At 43.6% G+C, this 18970-nt stretch overlaps 1 protein-coding gene across 1 annotated transcript in view; it reads right to left on the bottom strand.

The window, feature by feature from the left end:
- The window catches only part of PAK2 (p21 (RAC1) activated kinase 2), a 39552-nt gene continuing 20582 nt past the window's right edge, over positions 1-18970 (bottom strand). The window contains exons 2-15 of the mRNA XM_054282448.1: positions 17919-18126; positions 12685-12785; positions 12073-12223; positions 11476-11507; positions 11007-11114; positions 9719-9851; positions 9262-9325; positions 8761-8809; positions 6786-6898; positions 6513-6630; positions 4549-4648; positions 1875-2071; positions 1071-1208; positions 1-155 (exon numbers count right to left, since the gene is read on the bottom strand). Coding sequence (XP_054138423.1) covers positions 69-155; positions 1071-1208; positions 1875-2071; positions 4549-4648; positions 6513-6630; positions 6786-6898; positions 8761-8809; positions 9262-9325; positions 9719-9851; positions 11007-11114; positions 11476-11507; positions 12073-12223; positions 12685-12785; positions 17919-18102 — 1575 coding nt within the window. The 5' untranslated portion in view covers positions 18103-18126 and the 3' untranslated portion in view covers positions 1-68. The remainder of the gene's footprint in view (positions 156-1070; positions 1209-1874; positions 2072-4548; positions 4649-6512; positions 6631-6785; positions 6899-8760; positions 8810-9261; positions 9326-9718; positions 9852-11006; positions 11115-11475; positions 11508-12072; positions 12224-12684; positions 12786-17918; positions 18127-18970) is intronic.

Here is an 18970-nt window from a genome sequence, read left to right as displayed (position 1 = left end):
CAATTTCATATATTATAAAGATTTGTAAAATACAAACAACAAAAAAGGAAGAAGGCTGTGGCAGGATGTTAGCGGTTACTCTTCATTGCTTCTTTGGCTGCCAGGATCAGTGGCGTCAAGCTGGACAGAGGTTTGGCCAGTTTCAAGAAGGGATGCTGCCAGGAAGACAGAAACATGAGGAATCAGTGAAAGACACACTTTTAAAGGTTTGATTTCCAGCAGGATTCATGTTTCCATGGAGCTAGGCAGCAATGAATCTGCATTTTAACTGTTCAATTGTGTCATGTGTTTCTCCTGATGGTTACAAGGACAATACGATCCCAAGCTGGCTGGGATCACACTGCCTTGCCCAGTGGAGTTTCTCCTGGAATATCTCACTGGTTTTGGAAAAAGTTGAAGCTGCACTTTAACTTCAATGAGCAAAAACAAAGATCTAAACAAGAAATAATCAGAGAAAGGTAAGAAGCAGCAGCTGGCTTTACTGGGAAAGCCTCAACACCATCTGCCTCAGAGCTACCCCTTGATCTCCTCAGGAATGGCATCAGCAATTCCCTCACACCTTCACACAATGCTGCCTACAAGCAGATCTCATGTAACAAACCAGCCTTTTGCCAGTGCACAGAAAGTATTTAAAATCAAAACTAAAAGGAGAAATGGTGTCACTGCTCCAGGTGCTCAGCTCATAGGGCAAAACCCAGTGGGTAGAAAGGAAACTTTGCTTTTCAAGGCTTGAACACTGATGTCAGACCAGCAGATTATTTCATCAGGAGCTCTGAGGGGCACATTTGCAAGTGGAAGTATGAAAAGCAATGCAAATGCTATCAATGGCCACCCTCTGAAGGGAGCTCCTAAACTGCTGGACACTTTGGCAGTGGCAGAGTAAAATCACAGATTATCATAGAGTAACTTTGGAGTATATTATAAATATTTCCTGCCAACTACTCTCACTACAGTTCCCAGGAGAAAACACACAAAAAAAGAAGAAAGGATGCCAGTCTATGGTGTGGTTCATCACAGGCTGACCTGACTCTGCCTTCTGGACCTCACTGTGAGAAGCAGCAGAGTCTCACCTGTAGCAATTCTTTGGCTGATCCTCTTTTCTCCACATCCATCTCCAAACATCGGTTCAGGAAATCCCGGAATATTGGGGACAGTTTCTCAGGGTTCTGGAGTTCTGGTGTGCCATTAGTTGCTATCAAATATAAAGCCTGTAAAATGAAGAATAAGATGTAGCCAAAACCAAGCTTTAAAAGATGACAAACTGACCTGCCTTGTGGTAAGCCCTCAGATGAGAGGGCTCTGCAGCTACATCTCCTCAACTTCAGAGATTAGAAATGTAAAAATGCCACAAATGTAGGCACTCACGACCTATTCTTGCTAGTAGCAAAATAATGTTCAAGATCTTTTGGCAACAGACACTGACCTTAGCAAAGAAAACATCAGTTTGTGACACAGCAGCACTTTCAACAATATCTTGGGTTTACTTTCCCCAGACTATCACAGAGGCCTGAGGTCAAAGTCCTGTGTTTTATTTACAGGCAGGCAAATCTTCTAAGTACCATCACAGAATCCCAGACTGGTTTAGGTTGAAATGGACCTTAAAGCTCAACTTGTTCCACCCCCTGCCTTGGGCAGGGACACCTTCCACTATCCCAGGTTATTCCAAGCCCTGTCCAACCTGGCCTTGGACACTTCCAGGGATGGGGAGTCAGGGTAAGGCTGACTGCAAATTCAAGACAGCTGTCTTCCTTTGGAAAAATTTTCTTGTACTGCTGAAGCTTGTTGGCTTTTTCATTTAATTTTCTTCTTAATGCAGATGCAATTAACGAACAAGTGGTGAACACCCAGTTCCAGCAACACCGGGAGCTTCTTACCCTCAGGGGGTTCTCGTTGAGGTATGGGGGCTCTCCTTCCACCATCTCAATAGCCATGATGCCCAGGGACCAGATGTCCACTTTGGGGCCGTAGGCTTTCCGTGTCACCACCTCGGGAGCCATCCAGTACGGAGTCCCCACCATGGTGCTGCGCTTGCTCTGCTCAGGGGTGATCTGGGCACAGAACCCAAAGTCAGCTGCAGGACAACACAAGTTTAACAGGTCAAACTGGTGCACACCAAGAAGCTTTTCTAGAAGACTTTTCTATTGCTACACATACATTTCATTGAGAGGGGTTTTGGAAGCGGTTTCTTCTTTCCTCCCCCACTACATTCTCCGTATTTAAAAAGCCAACGTGCAATGAAAATACAAAACCTGAAGGTGCTTAAGCAGGGCAGAATTCCATGGAGTGAAGACAAGGCTTTTGTCCTCTGGAAATAAGAATTACCCTGCAGAAGAATGGTGTTTTGCCCAGTCAAGAGTTCTGGAATGGTAACAGCCAAAATAAGCAATCAGGCAGAACACAGGCAGAGTGTTCTGCATCTGGTGTCTTACACAGCCTGAATTAGAAGAAATGCATCCACACTCCATGGCTTCTGCCCTGCTAAACAGATTGTACTTGTGCAGCTACTGAGGTCAACATTTCACAGCACTTTGGCCATCTATACAGGTACTACAGCTGACAGACACGGAAACAAGGCTCCAGGGAAGTGCAGTGCTACCCCACTCAGCAGCAGGAACCTGGACAAACAAACCTTTCCACAAGGTAACTACCAAAGAGAACAACCACACTCAAGAAAAGGAGAAAAGTCACCTATTCCTATAGCTTCAGGTGCAGCAGCAATGCATGTCCCATCATGTTACTTTATCCAGCTGCAGCACTCCCACTTCCCAGGCATGTAAAGCATCAATAAGAACACAGTTAAGGCAGGAGACAGATATTACCTTATCATTGACACTAAGTTAGAGAAAAGAGAGAGAGAAAGAGAGAGGGAGAGAAGAGAGAGAGAAATTTAAATTCCAGGGCGATTTTGGAAGCGTTATGCCAAGCAGTGCTAAGGAAAGAGCCAAGTCATGGAAGTGCCAAGTTGTGCCAAGACCATTTAACACAGAACTAACCCACCCTGACAGTCAAAATGATGCCTTAAAAAAACCCAAAACCAAACAAAAACCAACCCTATAGGAGTCACCAAGTTCTTCCTGCACTTTTTGGCCTTATCAAGGTGTCACAGCCACCTCCCAGCATGGCCCATTTCTGTGACCAGCCCAGGGAAGCAGCAGCATTGTGTTCTCCTGACCCTCCAGCCAGGCCTGCAGCACCAGCCACCAGCACAGAGGAAGAAGACAGGCAGGAGCACAGTTCCACCCACCAGCAGCATGTGTAGCTGCAGTGGTGACACCTGTCCTGCCACCAGACCCCCTCAGAGAAGGGCAAGAGTTCAAAAAGAAGGTGCAGCTTCTCCCACCCTGAACTTCTGCTAAAGCACCATAACCACACAGCCCAGAACAGCTGGTTCAGCACTGATTACACCACCTCCCCTTCATACAGGGAATTTTTGCAGCTGACTCCTGTCTCCTCCTGTGTCTCCTTCCTCCTCATCCGCCCCCAATGTGCTGGCATGATGATTTTGACTCAGCTACTAACTCTGTCCTTTGGCCACTTTGCTTTGACACCTCTTTTGCAATTTTGATCCTTCTCCAGCTAACTCTTCTCAGCCACATCCTCTGCTGTAACTGTTCATTTCTCTTCAGCCTCTGAATCCACAGCTTGTGCACAGACAGATCACATCCTTAAAATAAAAATTCCCTATGCAAGCAAGCAGTGCATCCAACAATGCTGGCATGCAAATCAGGTTGCTGGTAATCTTTCTTCACACTCCATCTCATAAATAAAATGAGACTGGAAACCATCTAGAATAGGAATATTGCTAAGACACATTTTCATGGCACTTCAGATTCCTACTGAAAACACTTTTTGCTTCACATCTTTTTGCCTTAACTCTTTGATTGTTATATGCTTTGTACATTCCTACATACAAGAAAAGCAGATAATGCACCTCTTTCTCAACAGTCCTGACAGCTACCAGTGCTTTCACATCATTTTTATTTACACACACCAGAAAAGGATTTACTGTCCAAGCCCATGCATGCACAACCATTACCTGAAAAGCAAGCAGTTTGTTTTGTCATGATTATATTCATGAAAGTGTTACACTTCCAGTCCAAGAAAAGGTACAGGGTTAGACTAGATTGCAATAAATGACAAATAATGTCTAATTTTCTTGTTCATGAATGGGGCAAAGCATTAATATCAACTCCTGACACCCTAACAAAGTCACTGCAGTTTGCTGCAACTTTGCTCTTGCAATCATTTCCATTTTGCTTCACTGTCTGTGCCAGTTAGTTCCTATTTACCAACGAATTCATGGGGCCACAGGTTTGCTTCATCATCCTTCTGGGCCAACACATTCACAGCCCCAATCTGAGGGCCCTCCGAGTATCAGCACCTGCTGTCTGATACATATTTTATAACAGAATTGGTTTCTATTACTCATAGTCAATAAAAACCACCTTAAATTTCCCTGCTAATTCTCCTTCTGTCAATTTACACACACTGAGCTAGAGATTCCTGCAAAAGGGAAAACAGAACATGAAACAATTGTTGGCTACTCACTTAATTTAACTGATCCATCCATTCCTAAGAGCACATTGTCACTCTTTATGTCCCTGTGGATCACCTGGTTGGCATGGAGGAACTCAAGCGCTTGCAAGCACTGGATAGGAGAGAACAAAACACCACTCAGCATCCAGGAACAGAACTGCTGCACTTGAGCACAAATTCAAAGCCAAGTTCACACCCTCAGCCAGCTCAGAGTGCAAGAATAGAAAGGTATTATTGAAAATAACCAGCAGAGGAAGCTCTTGGGCTAAAAAAATACACTCTGGATTTCAGGAGCTCAAAAATCATTTCACTGTGGAGTTTCTCTATCTTAACAAATGAATCCTTTAAACTCCTCATCTCCCAAGATGCTCTCAGAAATCCCTGATGTTAATTTTGGCACATCCCACAGATTCATAAAGGATTAAGTGAGAGCTTTTCAGGCTGAGGTCTCACCAAGAGGAACTGGTGAGGCTTCATGTCCAACATCCACACAGCTTCTACAGTGAAGGCTGCAAAACATCTTCATTCTGAAAGGCTCTAATACTGGTTTGCATTGTTTTCAGATGAAAATCTTTCACACTAAGTTGCTGCCCAAAACCATAATGAAATTTACTTTTGTTATTTGAGAATAAAAGGCAAAAGAACAAAAGCCAGATTTTTCTCTTTCCATCTAAGCAGAACATTTGCCATTTGCAGCTTGGCACAGATGTCCCCACTGAATTTTTTCTTTTAATCTTAGTTTGCTTTAGCAAAGTGACACTGATTTGCAAAACTAAATGTATCTAAAACACTGGGCAGCAGAGTTATGATGAAGTACAATAGTTCAGTATTTGATTTCTTCCTCAGAAAAGCTGATTACTGTCACAGTAAATAGTTACTCTTTTGGTTCTCTGCTTCCAGCTCTGGTTTCTCTGGAAACCATTCCCTGTCCATACACGTTACTGTGCAAGTTTGCTTTCCCTCCCCTCCCTTGGGGTGAGTCACAAAACCTCTCGTCATGCTGATGGAGTCAGATGGGCTTCTTAAAAGCCTCCAGTTTCTCCTGCACAGCAGATAACACAATTCTCCTTCTGCCATGATAAAATCAAGCCTGAGCTGGATACTGGCACTTGCTCAGGGCAGAAACCACTGATAAGATGTGGTATCAGCTGCTTTTAACATTTCCATTTGAAATGTTACTGCAACCTTGAAGTTATTCCATCTACAGCCTTCTGGAGCATTATTTTCCTGAGAAATCCATAAAGCTTAGCTGGCACAGAACTATAGATGCCACATACTATGGGAATGACTGAAGTGAGAAAGGGATAGTCTGCACTCAGTTCATCTTTATTTTAGTGTATGTTTAACATACTCCTGTTTCAGCAGATCCACTTCCAAACTGTGAGCAGACACCATTCCCCTTCTTCCTTCTGGAAAACACTTCAAAGCTTTCAGGAGTTTTTATTTTTCTTTTATTTTTCTCCTTTCTACATTACCCATACATGAATATGCAATTTTTTTCTTGGTGCCTCTGAATGTTCCTTGTTAGTCCAAATTAAAAAAAGCCATTCCTTCCAGCTGCTAAACTTCCCTATTGCTCCTCCCTGAACTTTATTCATATTATTCTGTTAATAATAGTCCACATTGTTCACATCTTTTTGTTAACACTGTCAGCAGGACGAGGCACCCCAGGTACCAAACCCACGGATTTTATTTGCTCCATCACCAAACATTCTCAAAAACCACTGTACCTCTTTTGTCTTACAACTTGCAAAGCGCTAGTTTTCTGAGTTAACCTAATTTTGTTATTTTCTGCAATTTTGATTTCTGCTCATGGTACCATTCATTTTTTACTCAACAGTAAAGAATGAACATTCTTTACTCAACATTCTTTACTTCAGCAGCAATTGTGGCAATTAGTGCTAACCTGAGCATGCCATAAAAATTAAGGGAATAGGGAGCACCTTCATTCCTCAAACCCAGCCCCTCACACTCACCTCTCTGCACACAGCAGCAATCTGTGCTTCATCCATACATGTCTCTGTGACCACATCTGTTAGAGAGCCTCCAGCCAGGTACTCCATCACCACAAACAATTCATCCCCTACGAGGTAACTACAAAGAGAAAACCAAAAGCATGTCCCTGTGCCATCAGGGTGACACTCTACAGAGAGCCTCACCTGCTTCCAAGACCCCCAGGTAGAGGAAGAGCAGGTCTGAGCAGGGATAACCCCCTTGGGATGAGGAATCAGCCAGCTGGCTGCATTTACCTGTCCAGGAAGTTGACTATGTTGGGGTTCTTTAGCTCCTTCATTACCAAGATCTCATTAATTATCAGCTCCTTCTTGGGCTGTTTCTGCAAATTGATCTGTTTAATAGCCACCTGAATAGGGCAAAATAAAAATAAAACAGCAATCTCAAACCTCAGTACTCAAACCTTTCAGTCACACTTAATACAGTGAAAAGGCAGAAGGAATCCTGTAACTGGATTAAAGGAATTTAGAACAGTTTGTGGCTGGCAAGTTGTTAATTTATCAGCATATAACTTAAAAGAATCCAGCCTGATCAGCACACAACTTGCACCCATGGCCAACATCATCCTCTTGCAGCTGAAAGGATCCACAAACAGTAAGAAAGGCCAGACCAAACAGCAAAGGGCATTCAGGAGACAGAAGGATATTCACTCAATTCCATATCAACAGGCCTGAAGCAGAAGAGAATCCTGTAGCACTCAAATAGAAAATCTGAGCCCACCAATGCAAGGTGAGGCAATTTGTAGTTCTTTATTCTGACCAAACTGTGTTTGGGCATAAGGAATGCTGGGAGGCAGAAGGAATTCCTCTCAAAGCCATTAATGAACTACCCAAGACAGAAAAGGGAAGATAAAGGCCCACCTCATCCAGGAAATAAGCTAATAAGACAAATACTACAGAGTTTACAATGGAGAAGAATCATCCCAGCTCTGTTAACTCCAACACTCTGAGGAGGCAGTTTGGAGTTCTGCAAGACAACCTGGGCTGACTCCAAAACCAAACACAAGAACCAACATAATCCTGTAAAAATGATTGTTATTATATTGCCAAGGACATTAAAGGATTAAAATCTCATCATTCTGCAGCACAGAGTGACAAAATAACCATGACTGGAGGTGGAGCAGGTTGGTGAGGGTCCTGTGGGATTTTGGAATGGAGACCTCAATAGCAGATATTCCACAACCTCTCTTGAGCTCCTGTGCCATGCCCATTCATCCTGCCTGAGAGGGAAATAATTCTAATATCTAACCAGAATTTCCCTTATGGCAATTTTTGTCTGTTCCCTCCTGTCCTGTCACTGAGTAGCTCTAAGAGGAGTGTTCCTCTTACTGAACAAACCTAACTCTGTCCTCAGGCATTAAGCAGAGGAAACCTGAGCACTGCATGAAGTGGCAAAGTGCAGAGCAGGGCACAGAAAGGCCCTGGACCCCAAAATTCACTCTGTAATCAGCAAGAGGACATGAATTCTGCAGTGTGGAGAGAGCAAACTAAGAGCCACTGAGGTGATGGCAAGGCTCACGTTGCATCAAGATGTAGTGCTCCACTGCAGGGCTGCTGAATGTGGTTACTGCAGAAAGGACATTTACTTATCAGTGACCTAAAGAATGCCTACTTGGGGATATTTAAAGGAAAATTTAGGAAAGAATTTAAATAAAAACACTGAAAGAAAATGAAGGAAATCTGAAGTTAAACAAAGCCAAATAATTCCTAAATTCTGAGTCCCAAAAGCCCTCTGTCTCCCAAGGTATGGCCACTGGGTGACAAACATGCAGAGTATTGCTGATGCCACCAATTCCACTGGAGAAACCAAAGGATGAAAGCAAAGAGCAGGATATGGAGAAGACATTCTGAGGGCATCACATGAGACAAGCTGCTTCCCTAGGGACAGCCACAGCCAAGTGTGCAAAGACTAAACAAAATTTTATTTCTGAAAACATAACACAACAATGCATGCAATTCTTGAAGGATAAACCATTTTACAAACTCACTTCTGGAACACCTGACTCTCTCTGCTTTTCACTGGAAAGACAAATCTCTGTTTTTAGCTTTCACCATCTGATTACTATAGAACAAGGCACATTGTTAAAACTGACTGTGACAAACAGATCTGAGAGGTGATAGCAGCAATGGGAGCCACGGAAAGAAATCACTCAAATAATTCTGGCCACCTACAGAAGAACATTTAAACAAAAAATGAACACAGGAATCTTACCTCCTGCCCTGTTGCCACATCAATAGCTGTGAAAACTGTACCTGAAGCCCTGTGAAGAGAAAGAAAAATGTTACAGCAAGTTGCATCTCCCTGTGTAACAAACACACACGTGAACAGCCAAGTCAAAAACACAGAATTGTTTCAGTTTTCAATTCAAAATTTCCACCATTTTTCCAGTGATGCCTTCACTGTTTATTTACTTTACTTTTGCTGCCCAGAGAGGTCACAGCTGCCTCGTCCCTGGAAGTGTCCAAGGCCAGGCTGGACAGGGTTTGGAGCAACCTGGGATAGTGGAAGGTGTCCCTGCCCATGGCAGGGGGTGGAACTTTAAGGGATGGGCTCTAAGGTCTCTTCCCACCCTAACTAGGGTGGGATTCTGTGATTTATCACTGCCGAATGCAGCCAACATCTCTGCCTGCCCAGGCAGTGTTGTGAGGCAGAGAACAGCATCCTGCTGCTAACACTGGCTCACTGGGGATAAAAGTTGGGGTCAATACTTACCCCTGCCCGATTTTTTCATATCTGGTGTATTTTTTCTTGGGATCTCCTATGCTTACAATAGTGCCTGAAAGAAAAAAACAATCAAAATTCAGTCCAATCTCACTGCCCCTCAACAGCAGGGCCGGCCTGGCCAAGATACATACAAGAATGGCTCAGCTCAAGTAGCAAATCTGCTGCACCAACAGCCAAAGCTGCAGGGGAGCATTAACACAGTGAAAAATCATCACCAAGATCATTATGGAACAAGCAACAGCAGAAACTATTTTGTTACTATGGTTTGACTGAAGTCCAGTTGTGACTTCTATCCCTGTTTTCCACCCCACAGGGCTCCAAGCATTACAAACCCCCCCGAGCCAGCACTGCTGCACACAAAGCTACCCAAGCACTGCACACAAAGCAAGGCAGAGGCCAAAACTCTCCCACTGCTCCCCTGCTTATCTGAAATGAAGGCACCTACGTAGTTTTTCCATGATGTCTTCATCTGACATCTTGGTTTTCTTTTTCTGTTTGTCCCCTGCTTTGGAGGCGCTGTCGGCGCAGGTGTCACCGGCCGGGGCAGGGATGGGGTCAATGACAGAGCGGGTGTAAATCTGCAAGGGACACCAGAGACCTCAGCAGCTGCTCTGCCACCACTGAAACCCACCACAACCCTGCAAAGATCCCCAAGCAACAATTTATAACAGGTAGGAGGCAGAAATTAGAGCTGAGACACGTTAAAGCTCCATAAAACAAGATGCTGGCAACATTACTGACCCCTCAAAGAGATCCAGGCACCTCCTGAACAGAGAGCATGCCAGGAGATTCCACGGTGGGTTCCTCAGATTTTTATCTGCAGATGCTTGATTGCCATCAAAAGAAGGATGAGATTCTCAAATACTTCCCAGTTGTCTCTAATTTAAGGTTTTTTTAAAGGAATTTAATTCCTTGAGGCTTTATTTAACTTCCTCCTGAGCTGTTCACAGATATACACAGCTACTCCAGAAATATCCAGCTCTGGATCTCTCACCTTTTGTATGTCTAAATCCCAAGAGTGGAAAATTATAAAGCAACATCCCTAGACAAATAAACATAATTCACATTTGCACTGCTGGAAAAAGTGGGCAGCAGAGAGGCAAAATTACCAGCTCCCACAGCCAAAAGGAGTAAATGGGACACCTGGGACACCATTACCAAGGTGTGCAGATGAGGGCTGCCCTAAAACTTAATTAACATCTTCTCTAGCATTTCACTGTTCCTGTAGTGCTGATGGCTTTGTGAGTGAAATAAGCTTTCAAATCTAAAATTTGCATTGGTTGGGGTTTAGGTGGTGCACTTGGAGGGGCTACCACACTGAAGTCAATCAAATAAAGGAAAGCAAATACATTACACCTGTATCAGTGTGCTGCACAAAGTTACACAAATGGCCTACAGGTTTTATTTAGGAATAAGAATCCTCCTCCTCCTCACACCTTGAGTTGAAGGATAAGCATAACTGGATGTCTTCAAGACAAGCTGACAAACAAATTGGCAAATTTCAATGATCTGAGAGGTTTTTTCCAAGCTAAATGATCCTATGATTCTATTAACTTACAGCACTTCTTATCCAACTGATATTCAGACATTAGGTATTTTCTTAGCAAATTCAAAAAACAGAACTTTTCCCTAAAAACCTACAGCAGCTTATTGCCCAAATAAAACACTTCCCTAAAAAGCAGAAGTTCTGCAATGCTGAGAAACGCAGGTCTGTCAGTTTTACAGCTGCTCACCGATTTTGTGTGATCTGGCCGTGGAGCAATCACAGGAGGAGGAGCCTCTTCATCATCCTCATCATCATCTGCCACAGCTGTTGATGGTTCTGAACCTTTGGCATTGGTCTACATTTTTACCAAAGTTTAAAAAAAGATAAATGAATTCTCTCCCACAGTATTAAGGATTTTACATTTTTTTCTTCACATTAAAAGAAAATAATTCTTACCAATGTCAAAAGAAAATAACTTAAACCACTCAGTCTATCCTTCTGTAATTACATTTTATTATCAGACTCAAACACTGTTGCTGCAGTAAAATATGTGATTGACCACCCAAATTTATGTTTCTAGTCCACAAAAACATTCTTAACTTTTATACTTATAATCTTTATACAGTTTAATACTTCAAGATTCAGGATATAACAAGTACAGAAAACCTGAACTTGTATGCACCACAGAATATCCAAATAATAGTAAACACACTCACCGTTGGTGCTCCTGAAGGGAAACCATCTTTTTCTAAACAGAACAAATAGCAGAATACATAACATCATCAGAAAAGAAGTAATAAAAAGTGGACTTTGTCAAGTACAGGATAAGAATATTACAAAGCCTTATTACTAAGCTACTTTTGGAAAGAATTTGGAAGAAAGGTTCCAAAACTGCACCTGTTTGTGGGACAGTCCTCCTCTCGGCCCTCCATCTAGGAGTCACAAATTATTCTGCACTGCTGATGTCACCAGCTGGTGACATCAAGTTCAGAGCCAGCTGTGAGGAGCAAGGCCTCCAGCACAAAACCAGTTCATCCCAGTCCCAGAGCCCCAGCTTGATAAACACAGCCCATTCAAGCCCATTTTGGCTGCTCTTCTGAATGATGCAGTTCCCTTTCTTCCACTCTCCACTTAAAACAGGAAATTAACTGGACAACGCCAGTTTCCAGTCAGTTTTAAATCCATCTTTGTATATCTGTGCCTCATTGAAATGCACCTTGATTTTAGCACTTGAACCTGATTTATCACTCTGACATAGAGGAAGACAGTGCTCCAAATTCCTGACTCTAGTGTCTTGCACACTAGGCTCTCACCTGGAGCAGAAAAACTCAGATATTTCTGTTTTGCTGTGTCTTTGGAGTCATAGAATTTCAGCACATCTAGTACCGCCTGGGGGTTTTTCTTCTGTTCTAGCTTGGTGATATTTGAGGTCTGCAGCAGCCTAGCCCATTGTTCTGGCATTCCCTGGAAAAAAACGGGGGATTTAAAGCATACTTTTTGTATTTTAAAGGTTTTTTGAAAGCAAAACAAATTTCTTCCCTCCATAAAAGCATAACATGCACAGCCTTAAGCCCACGAGCGAGTAGGATGGGGAGGCAGAGGTGGAAATAGAGATCACAGGACACAACTCCTCCAGGTATGCTGGGCCAGATGTGAGGAGTGGGGACACAGAAACACTCAACAGATCCAGTGTTACCCAGTAAATAAAGCAAACTGAAGAGGGTTTGTCAGGGAGGGCTCTCCCAGGTGCCACTGGCATTGCAGAAGCACTAACAGGTCACAGTGTGCTGCGCAAGCACAAAGGAAAAACAGTTCCTTGGTAGAAACAAGGACTAAATTGCACTTTATTCTAAAGCTCTGCCTTGGCTTCACTGCAGCACTGACCCATGGTGTTCCCTGAGCTGCTCCAAGGCAGGAATACTCACAGTGAACTCTCCAGTGACAGCATCGAAGCCAACATGGATGGTGTGCTCAAAATCTGATGGTGGGGAGATTTCTGGCCTTTCCTTTTCCTTCTTCTTGCTTCCTGAAAAAGACATTCAAAGATCTCAATGTTAGAAAGAAACTCTTCCCTGTGAGGATGAGGAGGCCCTGGCACAGGTGCCCAGAGAAGCTGTGGCTGCCCCTGGATCCCTGGAAGTGTCCAAGGCCAAACTGGACAGGGCTTGGTGCCACCTGAGATGGTGGAAGGTGTCCCTGCCCATGGCAGGGGTGGAACTGGATGAGTTTTCATTCCCTTCCAACCCAAACTGTGCTAGGATTCTGTAATTCCTTGTTCCATTCAAATAATGTATACTCTGGCAGTAAGAAAATAAGAGATTAAGAGCACCTGAGTGCTCAGTTGAGCACATGAAATCCAAACATATTAAATGTTTACAATGCAAAAAAGGACATTTTAATATAGATTAAGAACAGCAGAAAAGACAACTTCAGTTCAACCTCAAGTTCACCCTAAAGACACTTAAAACTCAGTTGCCTCACTGCTTCAATTCAAGGTAATTAATGCAAACTAAGACTTCCTGTGATGAAGATAAGAGTTTATAGCCTCAGAGCAATTACCTAATTTAAATTAAAGGTGGGGGAAGCATAATAAGTACCAGAAGCAGGAACAAATAATTAGAAGGACCACATGCACAATGCAACCTGGAGTCAATTGAATTTATAAGATATTTTCTAATACCTCAGGCTTTGGATTTTTGTTTGTTTGTTTTGGGAGTTTTCAGGGTGTGGCTCAGGGGGAGGGAGGGGAGTTATTTTAATTTAATTTTTCTGCTTTGTTTCAAAATTCACCTTAAAAGTCCTGTTGTTTGAGTATAAAAAAAGCAAGTAAAGCTGCACTCTCTTGGTTACTAGACAGCAAGCAAAGCTGGTGCTGCTCAGAGGCAGGAATCCATGTGAAATCCCCTCCTGCTGGGAAGGGAAGCACGGGGAGTGAGGACAATACTCAGAATGAAAAGCCATGTGGGCTGCTGGAGCTGAACAATGCCGTGGAAAGACACGGCTGTTATAAACAGGATATCTTTAATATGGCTGCACAGGGCAGAGCCAAAAAGCAAACAGGCTGTCAGATGTTTCATTAACAGCACAGGAGAAACTCACTGCTGTGAGAAGCAAGGGAAGCACCATTTCTGATCTGTTTCTTGCAGGTTTTTATGTGGAAGCAAAGGAGAATAATATAAATATATATATAAAGCTGTATTTCTCAGGAAGGCTCCTGTTTGGGAGCACTTGACATGTAGGGAACAGGAGCTGGTGCTCAAACCCTTCAGCATGTGCTGGGTAAATAAACCCACTCCTTCCAAAAATACACAGATCCCATGAGTAGGCAAGGCAAGGAGACTGAAAGCCATTGCTCTGCCCACAGGAACAGCAGAGCAGCACTTCAAACAAACAGCCCCAGCCAGAGGCAAGCCCGGTGAGTCATGTGCTGGCAGGACATCCTCAGCTCTGAGAACAAGGCCATGGTGAGGCCACGCTGCCTCCCAGCCCTGGACTGAAACAGGAATCCCTCCAGTGCAGGGCAATGCTCCTTCCCAACTGCACAGGGTGAGCCCCAAAGAGCAAAGTCTGTAAGGAGAACATGAGAAGCTACCACAGGTTGGTGGCTGCACCCCAAAAGAGACTCCAGCCCACTGAGGGTGCTGAATGTGGCAGGTCTGGGTGCTGTGCAGTGCAGAAGTTCTGTCTTACTCCTTCAATCCTGCAGAAATGGGTGTTTGACCATTTTGTTACTGGTCATGGGACCCAGAATTTGGCCCTTGGCTCTGTAGAGACACAGAGGTCCTTTGGAAGGATTTGGTGAGAATCCTTCTGGAGAAGGCTGGAGAAAGGCTCTGTCTGATTAAAAAGGTGCCTCAAATACAAGCAGACTCTTCCCCAAGTGAAGCCAAAGGCTTCAAATTTGGTCCTTGGCCCTGCAGAAACACAAGTCCTTTGGAAGGATTTGGTGAGCTGAAGAAAGGCTCTGTCTGATTAAGAAGATGCCTCAAATACAAGCAGACTCTTCCCCCAGTGAAGCCACAGGCACTCAGCAAGGTGTCAGCCTTGGTACTTCCCAGAGCAAAGCCATCCTCAGGCTGCCCTTGCTTCCCACCAACCAAATTCCATGCACAATTCAAGAAGCACAGCTGTTTCCCAACAGCTGGAGGCAGCAGGCAGCTGATTCCAGATGTGCACCTGGAGCTGCTGAGCTCAACAGCTGAAACCACACCGAAATGTGCCCCCAAACATGTGATGTGCAGGATCTGGGTGATGCCCTCAGCACCTTCTTCAGTACTTTCTGCTCAAAGACAAACATTTCTGGTTTCAGGGGACTATTTTAAAGCTTTCCAAAACCACACAGAGGTTCCTTTCACTTCAGAAGTCAGGCCAAGAAAATTCAGGGCAATAAAGTGCTCTAGTAAGAAGATGACTATCACTTCATTTATCCTAAACAATGGAACCAGGGGGGAAAAAAAATCTTCCATGACTGGTGATTAAATAATCCCTTCAAACCCTTAGGATTATTTCAGCACAGAACTAGCTCAGACTTGGGACAGAAACTGTGTAATTGCTAAATCTCTTCATCTGCAAGTCCCCCAAAGCACAAGAACCTCCCAAGAGAGGATCCAGGAGCAGATGAGGCTGGCCAGGAGGGACCTTGCAAAACCATATGGACAGAGATGTGCAGACAAAGCCAAACAACATTCCTGGATAATGGCAAGGATTTTTTCATTTTCTGAAAAGGAAAACTGAACATTTCTGTAGTGATTTGTTAAACTTTGACAGTGCCTGGAGGCATTTTTCCTATGACAAAATTTCTACCCCAGGTTGACAGATTATTTTGCATCCAGTCCCAATGTATTTTTTAAATCTGAGCATGAAGTTAATATTTCTGCAAAGCTTCCCAGCAGCTGAATTTAAAGAAAAGAAGGATTTAAATGGGCCTTTCTGGGGAGGGTGTGTCCCAGCCATGCTAATGGACAAAACAACTAACATCTGACCATTGTGTGACTGCCAGAAAGACACTGTGCCCACTTCTGTTCTGCTCACACTCAACAGCCAGTTTTGCAGACTTGAGGGCCAAAATCCCTTCTTTGGATATTTATCTTAGCCTTGCTGCAGGTCATGCAATAGACAAGTTTCTTCCAAATTAAAAAGATACAACTTCCAGATAGTTTCTCTAATTTGGGTAATTCAATTTTCATTTTTCCTAATATCTTGCCATGCAGGAAAGCCTGCTTTTCTTTCAGGAGGACATTAGCCGAATTACTTTTTAACATCTAGAAAACACAAACTGACACTCATTTCCTCTAAAATGTAGTTTTCTTTGCAGAAATCTTTTCTCCTACTTTCAGTTTGCAACACAAAGTATCAGAAGGTAGATGCTAAATAAATATGCAGATTAATTTGCCTAAACTTGGTATTTGTCAATATCTAGAGTGGTCTGAATAATCATCAAAGGACTCCAAAGCAACTTTAGATGAGCCAATACAACTTTAGATAATTCTTCAATCACTTCCCCATTCCAGCCATGAACAAACCCACCATCAAAATGAAAAGAGAAAATGTCCAAGGAGAAAAAAGGTGCTATGGAATGTCACAAAGCTCTCACTTGCATTCATAATTCATTTGTTACTAATTCAGAGCATGGAAAACCTTCCTTAATGTGGGATTTATGTTCTACTTCATTATCTTCTACTTCATCCCTGTCTGTAAAAGGGCTCAAATGCTCTGATGAGCCACCAATGCAACAGCCTAAAGACAAGTGCCATTCCAGCTCCTAAACTCCTAATCTTGCCTGATCATGGACAGATTTGATCCTTTCACGAGATTTCCTTGCAGTATTTCCTTGTGGGACCAACAAGAACATGGTCAAACACCCATTTCTGCAGGGCTGAAGGGCTAAGGCAGAACCTGCTGCAGACACAGAGCACTGCACTGACCTGACAGCACCAAACCTGCCACCTTCAGCACCCAAATTCAGCACCCCAAGGGCTGGAATCTCTCTTGGGGTGCTGCCACCAACCTGTGGTAGCTTCTCATGTTCTCCTTACAGACTTTGTACTTTGGGGCTCACCCATGTCAGTAGAAAGACCACCACTGCTACAGCTACAGACAGGCTATTTCACAATAAATGAAATAAATATTCTCCCTCCAGAAGCTACACTGGCCAAATCCTTTCATCCTCCAAAAAAGGAAACACACCTTCTACTGCTGAGAGCAGAAAGCCAGGTCTTGGGAACAGAGGGAAACCTGTCTCTCTGGGTTTGATCTCCAGGGAGAGGCAGGCTGCAGAGCTGCTCACACAGCTGAGAGAGAGTGAAAACCAGCCCTGGGGAAAACACTCAGCCAAGAGAATAATCAACCAGAGGAGCAGAATCTCTTCAAACAACCAAACCTGTGTCAGCATGACTGAACCAGTCCTGCCCAGCACACCAGCAGAGAGGCACAGGGAGCCAAGAGCACAGAAGGCATCAAGAGCAGCAGGGTCCTCTCCAAGGTGCATATTAAAAGTCATGTTAACCAGCAGATTAATAAAATGCTTAGCAGATTTAGGTCAGGCTTAAGTCTCTGCGCAGTTTTACCATCTCAGATGTTAGAAGTGTTTCTATCTATGCACTGTTTTATTGTACATGAACACACATTCTGGAGAGCCAGGAGAATGAGCTCCACTGCTGTACATGCACTTCCCATACAGAAAAGAGGACAAATAACACACAAAAATACAGTCTACTATTCATTATAGCATTTTTTTTCTCAGAAATAATCTTCTTTATAGCAACCCAGGTTTATCTCCACTGGTAATCAATCCTAACAGTGCAGTTCCACAGACAAAAATATGCAATTTCTCTGAGTTTTCTTTCATGCAACTGCACCTTCACCACTATTTCTTTACTGACTTTTTTTCCTCCTCAAGGTGCCACATAAATGACCAGCAACATGAATTAACTTCCAAACCAGCTGGGTGCTCAGCTTGAATCAGAAATCTGCATCTAAGTAACATGATCCCCAGGAATGCCAAACATTGATTAGGGCTGTTTGGAAACGCATTACTAACAGGGGCTGCTTTTCCAATCCCCTACACTTGGTCAGGCTGGACTCTGACATCTAAAGCACCACCAAAACTTACAAGGAGAGTAAAGAATAAAAATAGGGGTGGGAAAAGGTGGCATCTTACCTTTTTCATTATAGAATATGGAGATGATTTTATGCCTGGGTTTCCTCTCTTCTGGGACAGAGGGCAGGGGTTTAAAGCTGTTGTTGGTTGGTAACTGGTCTTTGCCCCCGGCACTGAAGATAGCGCTGCTCATGCGGACAGGAGGGGCAGGGGGCTTGTCTTCCAGCTCTCCGTTGTCAGACATGGCTCTCAATAGCTAGGGGAAGCCCTGGAAGAGAAAAAAAATGTGATTTGAGCACAGGAAAAGAGCATGGAGTACATGAATGTACCATTCCTTCTGCTGGCACAGGGGAAGGAGGCGTGAATTCAACTCTGAGGAACGCAGACACTGCCGCCTCCACCAAAGGAAGCAAATCCCTTCCTCATTCCCACTTCTGGGCCACCCATTCATTGGTGCCAGCAGCAGCAGCATTTGTGGGATGGAGCCACAAACATTTCCAGTGATAAAAGTCATCCAGACCAAATGAACAACTCCAAATCTGGTTCTCTGTTCACACTAAGTACAACATCCTTTGGGGTAGCTCTAGTCCAAAAAGCTTCATGCTCTAGTACCAAACAGCTTTGAAAGCCTTCCCTTCTTGTCATTTATCAGACAAAGGAACAGATTATGTTTGTAAGCCATAATTCAACACACTATCCACATTAAGTGGCACTCAAAACATCTCTACCCAAATCACACAGCCTACATTGAAGAGCTCAGCACTGAGATCCACAGGACCCAGTTCTGAATGAGGCTTGCTTTGCTTCCCCACTTGGTGCCAAACTTTTTCCACGTGCAGAAAATAACACATAGTATCACCACAATGCTCTGAATCCTCAACAAAAACAGGAGTGAGAACACGAACAAACGGCTGCTGGAGCTGCAACCACAGCACAATAAAACATCTACGTGACACATTCCCCATTCAGAAAGATCTCTGCTAGCATTTCCTCCCTCCTTGGAGTATTTCAGGGATTTTTGTTCTGATCACCAGGAAACAGGCAGCCTGTCTGCTACAGAGTAAAGAGCACAAAGAAAGATGTACAGAAAATACTTCTCAATGACAGGTAAC

Source organism: Melozone crissalis, unplaced genomic scaffold, assembly GCF_028551555.1.
Source record: "Melozone crissalis strain CALT ecotype California unplaced genomic scaffold, PUWL_Pcris_2 ptg000034l_1, whole genome shotgun sequence".
Lineage (NCBI taxonomy): Eukaryota > Metazoa > Chordata > Aves > Passeriformes > Passerellidae > Melozone > Melozone crissalis.
The sequence above is the reverse complement of the archived record's forward strand: the minus strand, read 5'-3'. Positions and strand labels throughout refer to the sequence as shown.